The 8,557-nt window shown below is 38.6% G+C and overlaps 1 protein-coding gene across 1 annotated transcript; it reads left to right on the forward strand.

Annotated features, from left to right (window-relative positions):
* Window positions 1–1,608: 1,608 nt before the first annotated feature.
* blp (mitochondrial import inner membrane translocase subunit Tim16) lies at window positions 1,609–2,333 on the forward strand. Its single transcript, XM_065236631.1, has 2 exons — window positions 1,609–1,968; window positions 2,032–2,333. The coding sequence occupies exons 1-2, from the start codon at window positions 1,806–1,808 to the stop codon at window positions 2,271–2,273; spliced, it is 405 nt and encodes a 134-aa protein (XP_065092703.1). The 5' UTR covers window positions 1,609–1,805; the 3' UTR covers window positions 2,274–2,333.
* Window positions 2,334–8,557: the final 6,224 nt, after the last annotated feature.

Genomic DNA, 8,557 nt, shown 5'->3' on the forward strand with positions numbered 1-8,557 from the left:
GCGTACTTTGGTTCGCGTGAAAAGGGTCTTAGAAAGTTTGTTTACAAATGCTTTTGTACCGTTATCAAATGTTATGCCTGAATTGTTTTTTAATATGTTTGTAAAATATGTAACACATACTATATAAAAACTATATACGATTTCAACGGAAACACCCTAAGCTACAATATGGAACCAATATTTCTAATTTAGAAAAAGCGCAGCGAGTATATTTAATCTTTATATTATACTATCAAAGTTACCCGCATTATCAAAGAAAATTTTCATTACGTCGAAAGTAACAAAGGTAAACAAAGTCGAGCTATCAGTGTCAATCGATGCTCCTGCTATTACACTATATCGTCGTTTCGCTTTTTCATTATTAAAGTGAATAAATCGAACTGTTTGTTGCTAAGATGATTTCGGTGGTCCTAAAATAATGAATGGGCTGCACGTAAGGAGACGTAATTGATAATTCTTCCGAATATTATGGTAAATACACTTTGACTTAAGTAACAATAGGGGCCACCAAACGACGTATAATAACTTTTGACTCAAAAACCAGTATATATTAGCATGAAAGCTAGCGATTTGCATTTGTATGATTAAAACCCTGCTAAATATGTTAAACATTGCTATCACTATGAGATTATATGTGTTTAATTGGAAATAGGAATAACTTTTCGGTCATCAAAACAAAACTTTATTTTTCTCGGATTGGTGTGAATGTTACTTACGACATAATGAAAATTTGCTCTTGATTGGGTATTTTGCGGCTACCGTGTGAGGGGTTTGTGGATTTTCCTATGTTTCGAGAAGTGCATCGATTAGCTTGGGACCGAAGAGGGTACCAGAGCTGAGTCAAAAAGTTGAGCACATTTCTTCGGGACCTTCTGGTACTGGAGTTACGATTTTTTTCTCCGGTACAACAATTTAACAATACATTTTTATGAACTCTAAATTCAGCAGTAAAAATCATTTGAATTTCGTTGTTTTATTATGGTTTCCGTTAATGGTCCGGAGAGAGGTCGCTTAACTAAAATTTGGGTTTAACAAACTGAAGCTTTGGCTAGTTTTATTGTCTGTGTATATAGAGATTAGTGACGTTTAACGCACTCACACTAGCGGTAGCAACGCCGTGTAAAGTTGTTTATTATTTTCCTCTGGCTAACATAAAAAATGTATGAAAGGAGATCTGTCAAAATGAGTTTGACATCGATTTGTTATGTATTCAGTGCTAACATTTGAAAACGGCGCAAAAGCCATTTGTAAACAAATGGTTTGTGGGCCCTTTACTCGCTACCCGAAGAACGCCCACGTAAACCAACAGCATCGTCAGGAAGGTGAAAATTTCCGTGGGTTTACTTCAAGTAGTCAGTAAAGGGCCCACAAACCTTTTGTTTACAAATGGCTTTTGTGCCGTTTTCAAATGTTAGCACTGTATTTTCCTCGGATATTCACTAACACACTCTCACATATCGCACCAATACAACCGGACGTGAAAATCTCTATTGTAACTAAGGGTAAAATACTTTTAACGTGTTTATTAGATTCCTATCCCCGCGTGATGCAAACGCGTGATAAATTTTGAAATGAAATGTCATTTTTCTTGTCGCCTCGTGAAGTTGATTCGATTGTGTAACTTCCAAAGCAAGATTCTTTCTTGCCTTTAGATTATGTTGTTAAATAACAATAAAATAGCGAAACTATGAAGTAAATTGTCGTTTGTCGACTATTGAAGTGTAAAACAGGCACTATATAGTGTGTATCCTGTGTGATAGTAATTTGATTTCTGTACATAGTGGAAACCGGTGCTTCGTGGAAAGATGGCTAAATACATCGCTCAAATTATCGTCTTGGGTTCACAGATTGTTGGTCGAGCCTTCGCCCGTGCACTGAAGCAAGAGTATGCGGCTTCACAGGAAGCCGCCAAGAGAGCCGGTGGTGGCCAACAGGGACAAAATCGCGTTGCGGCTAACTTAAAAACCGGTAAGTTTCCGCTGTGCTAATGATTAAATGCTGTTTGGTTGAAGTTTTTTTTTATTGTTACAGGATTGACTTTAGAAGAAGCTCAACAAATTCTAAATATTACAAAGCTAGACCCTGTGGAAATTCAGAAGAACTACGAACATCTATTCAAAGTCAATGATAAATCCAAGGGCGGATCGTTTTATTTGCAGTCGAAGGTATTCCGAGCTAAGGAGCGGATAGACCAAGAATTAAAAGCAAGTAAACCTCCAGAAGCAAACGAACGAAAGGACACGACCTCAGAGAGTACAAGTGAGCAGAAGTAAGTTCGTTAGAAATTTTTATTTTAAGTTGTATTTAGAGTCAAATTCAATAAAAATTTGATTATCTTAAAGAACTGGTAAAAGATCATCTCTCGTCTCGATGGCAATGCATATATCACTCGTCCTCTTCTTCACTTTCCTCCAAAGATTTCATTAGTTTGTTATGCTGGATATTTAAATTGAGTTCTTGTCTGTTGATTTGATCGGAAGAAACATTAGATTCAGATTTGACGCAAATTTCTTGGGTCTGTCCACTGCTTGATGGGTATTGGTGGTCCAATTCTCTTGATTTAAGCTGCAATTCTTCGACCTGTAAGACAATCATCAACACTTGTTAGTTGTATTTTTTTTTGTTATTCGTTTTTGTATTATTCCTACCAGCAGTTGGTTGAGATGACCATTGATTTTGTCAATCATCGACTTGAGTTTAGTTTCGGTGGCCCTTAGTTGATGTTGTTCCTTCAATAGAGCACTTAATTCACTTTTTGTAACGCGGGAGCTACTATCTGCCATTTTTAAACTATTATTATTTCTTATGCTTGTCTACAGAAACATTTTACGAGGTATTCCAACGATTTTGAGACAGATCCGATAAAATTGATTCGGTGACAAAAAAGCTAAAAACTAATAAAAGCTAAATAATAACAAAATTCATGTGCACGGGTGAACTTTTGTTCATCTATTGAAAAAAAATTGACACAACAGCAAGGCCCTGTTTACTAAAAATCTGGGACTAAAAATGAATAATGCTCGCGTAACATTTGAAAAGGGCATATCAACTTTTGTAAATAATTTGCTAAGTCTTTTTCACGAGAACCGAAGTGCGCTCACGCAAACCAAGAGCACTATCGGGAAGGGGAGAATTTTATCTGCCCGATGGCGTTGTTAGTTTTCGTTCACGCGAAAAAGGCTTAACAAGTTTTGTGTACATAAGTTGATAGACCCGTTTCAAATGTTACGTGAGTATTATTTATGTGTTCATTTTAAGTAGACAGGGCCCCGCTGTTGTGTCACTTTTTGTTGAGTGAGTGAACTCAAATCCATCCGTGCACTCGTCTATTAAATCCTTATGTAAACATTAACAAATTTTCTTCGTCAACTTTCTTTTTGCATCCTCACTTTCATGTTAAGACATTGTCAGCTATTGGCGTTGACGAGAGCTCTGTAACTCTTTACTCCTATTGGCAAATCAAAGTTGGCACTCGTGGAGAATAGAAGAACTATGAAAGTGATGATGGTTTCAAAATTTTCCACGGGGAAGTATACGAGTGCAATCTTAAAATGCTTTTATTTTGAAAATGGAGCATTTTATTTAAATCTGGTTACTGCTACAGTGGTAGAAAAGCGAAAGTCTATGTTTACACCTAAAAATCTGAAAAGAAATTATGTTTTCTGTATTATATGTCTATTGAGTAGTCCTGAAGTTTTCTACTAACGTAGCACTAACCAGATTTAAATAAAATGCTCCATTCACAAAATAAAAGCATTTTAAGATTGCACTCGTATACTTCCCCGTGGAAAATTTTGAAACCATCATCACTTTCATAGTTCTTCTATTCTCCACGAGAGCCAACTTTGATTTGCCAATGGAGAAATCTCATATGTATCTGTCAGTCTATGTGTGAAACATGGCGGACTTTTTCTTATTCTCTCACTCCAACGCAAAACCCCATAAGGAACTGTCAAAATGTATGTGAAGAAACGTCACTTCGGGACTGGTGTCAAGGTGAATTGTCAGATCGATGAAAGATGCTATTGGCGTTGACGGCACCGTCGAAAAATTTGCTCTTCCAGCAAATTTAGATAGTTTCTTATGGGAATTTTCGGTGGAGTGAAAGGATAGTACAAAGTCCGCCATGTTTCACGCACAGTCTGACGTTTGCTTATAGAGATCTCCAAGCGCAATCTCACGAACACTAAAACCCAACATCCATACATAAAAATGAAGAAGAAGAAGAAACAAAAAGGTATCGCGATATCACAACTACTTAAAAAGGTAGCGCGCGGTCTCACGCACACTTTTGTGCATCTGGAGAACTCTATAGAGATTGCTGACGTTTATTGCACGCACACTACGTCACGTATACGTATACGCAAAATGTTTTCATCGGGAAAAAAAACTTCATGGCGGAAATTTTTCCCGATGAAAACAAATCACTGACACAATCACACTTTAGCAATCTCTATGGATTTTCTCATAGGAGTAAAGAGCTACAGAGTCGCCGTCAACGCCAATTATCTAGCTTCTAATTCGACAAACACGACAAGACACGGTTCTGTACCCAAGTTTTTTACGAAAGAGAAAGTCGATCGAGAGAATCGATCAACGTTACTTATAGCGAATTCGTTTATTATCGGGGTTGGAACCAGTTCCAACCCAGTGCGAAACCGAACTTTTTGTCAGTGCGAACCTCAACCTGAGCTAGGTTTTAAAAACAAACGAGCAAACTGACGTTTGTCAGAAAACAAGCAGACCCAATCTTGATACCCGATCCAGGTTGGAACTGAATAATAAACGAATTCGCTATTAGAACCGAATACATTGTTCAGCTTGAATTTGTGCACGCTATTTCAAAAATACCAAAATTTAATGTCGTTTTCGTTTTTGCGGTGTAGCACCGGTGTAGTGTAAGCAGGAATAAGCGCGAGTCTTTGACAGCTCAACACCATTTGTTTGTAAAAAAAGGTGCATCCTATATCTACACCCTAAAATATTTCGGTGTACGGCAGTGTAGCACCGGTGTACCCTAATAAACAAATACCATTTACGAACAATAGCCCAAATAGTCGAAATTTTCCACAAATGGTTTGGATGATACCCCAAACACGTCGTTAAGCAAAATAACCATCACGGTGTTTCGCGAAAACCCATTAATGGGTATAAAAATACCCATTTCCGCTAAAAGTGCCCCTCCTCATTTAATGGGTAAACTATGGTTTACTCATAAATGGGTAAATGGGTGGTCTGTCAATAAATGGGTGTTTTTTCACCCATTTTCTTATATTGTGTTTACCGTAAAATGGGTGAAAAAATACCCATTTTTACAAATGGAGGATGCAAGCGCTCGTTGATGTAAAAATGTTTTTAAAACATTGACAATAAATGCAGGTGTTCCGCTCAAATTTTTCACGAAACATTATAATACAAATTATCCATTGTATTGACTTATCCGTAAGCCTCTCCAACGTTTTGGATTCTAACATTTTCCGGAGATCGTTGCTGCGGACAGTAACTGTTTGCATCGAGGTTTGCATTCCCAATGAGCCGGTGACGGAAATGAGACGATAAAATTTCGAAGTGTTTTTTCACCCATTAATGGGTAAAAAATATACCCATTATTCAACCGTGAACTGATTCTTTAAATGGGTATTTTTTCACCCATTTTATGATTTCAAAATTACCCCATTTTTTGACAGCTGCATACATGGTTTGAAAATGGGTATTTTTTACCCATTAATGGGTATTCACGAAACACCGTGATAAGAAATTTATTAGGGTAGCTACACCGCAAAAACGAAAACGACATAAGTAGAATTACAAAGGTTGGTCCATGGTGGGTATATAAATGGTGATACAGCTTTGTCACTATTTAGGCGAGGAGGTCGCGGGGGGAAAAGTGCGGTTTTAGAGCAAATTGTAAACAAACTCGGTCGCTGTTCCATACAAAATCCAACATGGCTGAATCATGAATTTGACACATTAGAACACCTATATGTAGTCACCTTGGGTTGGTCAAAATTGAGCTACACGGTAAGAAAAAGTACCCAACGCATTAGTAAATAAGTGTACTACACGGTAACCAGCGTGAACACATTAATGTGTAAAATTTCACACATTTCGTAAAAAAGGGGCCTAGTCATAAAATGTGTAAACTGCGTTTACACATTTATGTGTAAACCAAGCAAACGTCAATAGAAGTGTATTTTTTTACACATTTTTCAAGAACGGTTTTTACAGCAAAATGTGTAAAAAGTAATAATTTCTAGAACTTAAATATAATGGGTGCGCATGTTTTTTTTTTATTAACTACGGAATTCAGTGCCAATATTTCAAAGGGGCGTAATTGCTTTTGTAAACAATGACTTTAGCCGTCAATTTCTCGCGAATGAAATCTTACCTCTCCAAAACAACACTGCCCCTAATCTTATAGTCCACGTAACCACCAACAGCATCACTGGTGGGAAAACGCGTTTTTGTTGCATGCAGCCGAAAAGCAATATTTTGTAACAATTTCATTCAAATAATCTGTCCATTTGGTAAAGATTAACGGTCAGAAGTGGGCCGCTGAGCTTTTATGATTTATTGCTTAATTATTTCATCTCAAAAACGCATACGCCAGGTTATGCGAACAAACATACGTTCTGCTGAAGGTTTATTCGCATAGCTTGGCGTAAAAACCAGGTTACTGTGTTTGAAGTAGTATCAACATTCACGGTCACGTTGACAGATTTTCTCCAAAGCTCGTTAGATTCAGTGATAGTGAAAAGGAATTCAATTTGGAAGAATTAAAATGTCCGGAAGAGGTGCCCTGGATTTACTGCTGACCTATGGTAGTTCCGACTCGGAAGATGAGATTGATCCGGATCTGCCGACTGCGATTAGAGACGATATACAACCACAGCCAGCCGTAGCAGCCGCACCGAGGCCAAGGCCACCAACAAAGCGAACCTCGGAAAAACAGAGCGCCGGGAAAAAAGGTTATCTGACCGGAGGCCCATTTTGAAAGATTGTGGATTCAGAGCAGTTTGTTGCGGCAAAATTGGACGTGACAGAAGATCTGACATCAATTCATGGTTCTGGGGATTGTCGGGAACGGAACAAAAGTCGTTCGTTTTGCAGTTCAGCAAGCGTAGCCCTGTAAAACGACGGCGTGGCCAGGTGAATCCTACTACCCAGAACTTTCGGAGACAGTTTTCCTACGATTACCAACTTGAAGACGAAAGAGGAGTACCACATGATGTATGCTGCGCATTCTTCCTGAATACGTTGGGCTACGATATCAAAAGCAGGTTCGTATTTTCTTAGTAACAATAAATATCTAATTAAGGTAATCTTTAATGATGCTAACTTTAGCAACATGATCTATCGATACCACGACCAAGCGCATAAGGATGGAGCACCAGCAGAGAAACGTGTAAGATACACCCGGCCTAGAACTCTTAAAGATACCGTCAAACAAAACATTTTCCGTTACTCACCGACAAACTCGCATTATCACCGAGAGCACGCACCGCACGCGCTTTATCTGCCGTCTGACCTTTCGGCCCAGAAAATGTACGGTCTATTTAACGAGCGCCAGTTGGATGAAAAGGAAGAAAGTTGCAGTTATGGGTTTTATTGCAAAACGAAGAATGTGAACGGTGCCATGCCCATCACATCCACGAAAATCAAACTGGACACTCTACTAAAACAGACAACAACGAGCTAGAAGAAGTATCTTCTACAAACCGGACCGCATGCGAGATGTGTTTGAATTGGAAGGATCATATCGCACGGGCAATTTCGGGGCGGGAGGAGTACGACAGCGATCGGTCGAACGTGACGATGAACGGATCGGTTTTCTCGGTCGATCTTCAAAAGGTAACTTATAAATATGAATTTACGAGTCCAATTTCTTACTCATCATATTAATGCAGGTGGTTCAGCTTCCAAGAATGGAATCCTTTAAGGAGGTCATTTTTTGCAAAAGGATCGTTGCTTACAATGAAACGTTTGCTCCACTGGGTGGCTCTCGGAACGGTCCCGTTTATGCTTTTTTGTGGAACGATGTGATTGCAGGACGAAAAGCTTATCACATTGCCAGTGTTTTTTACAAATTTTTCTCTTCTCTTGGGTCCAAGTTCGTTATCACTTTGTGGCTTGATAACTGCTCGGTGCAAAATAAGAACTGGAATTTGATTGTCTTGCTGGCCTTGCTTATCAACTCTCCGGCCATTGAAACCCTTCAAATTAATTTGAAGTATCTGGAGCCCGGGCATACTTATATGTCAGCGGATTCATTTCATGCATCGATTGAGCGCACGATGAAGCGTGTCCCTCGAGGAGAAGTTTACAGTTTCCCTGATTCCGTTGACTGCGTGGAAAAATCTGGAAGTGACATTAAGCCACAAGTTTTTGTGATGGAACCGGAGGATTTCTTTGAATGTTTATTCCAGTTTAAACAGTCTGTACTAACTAAGCTCAAAGACCGATCAAAGATGGCAAACATCAAACATGTCATCTTTACCAGAGGTTCTTTTGACATACAATATTCCTATAACTACAACGACGAAATGAAAACACTACA

The sequence above is a fragment of the Ochlerotatus camptorhynchus genome, unplaced genomic scaffold (genome assembly GCF_037179485.1).
Source record: "Ochlerotatus camptorhynchus isolate MF236.1 unplaced genomic scaffold, CSIRO-AGI_Acam_v1.1 ptg000558l, whole genome shotgun sequence".
In the NCBI taxonomy this organism is placed as follows: domain Eukaryota; kingdom Metazoa; phylum Arthropoda; class Insecta; order Diptera; family Culicidae; genus Ochlerotatus; species Ochlerotatus camptorhynchus.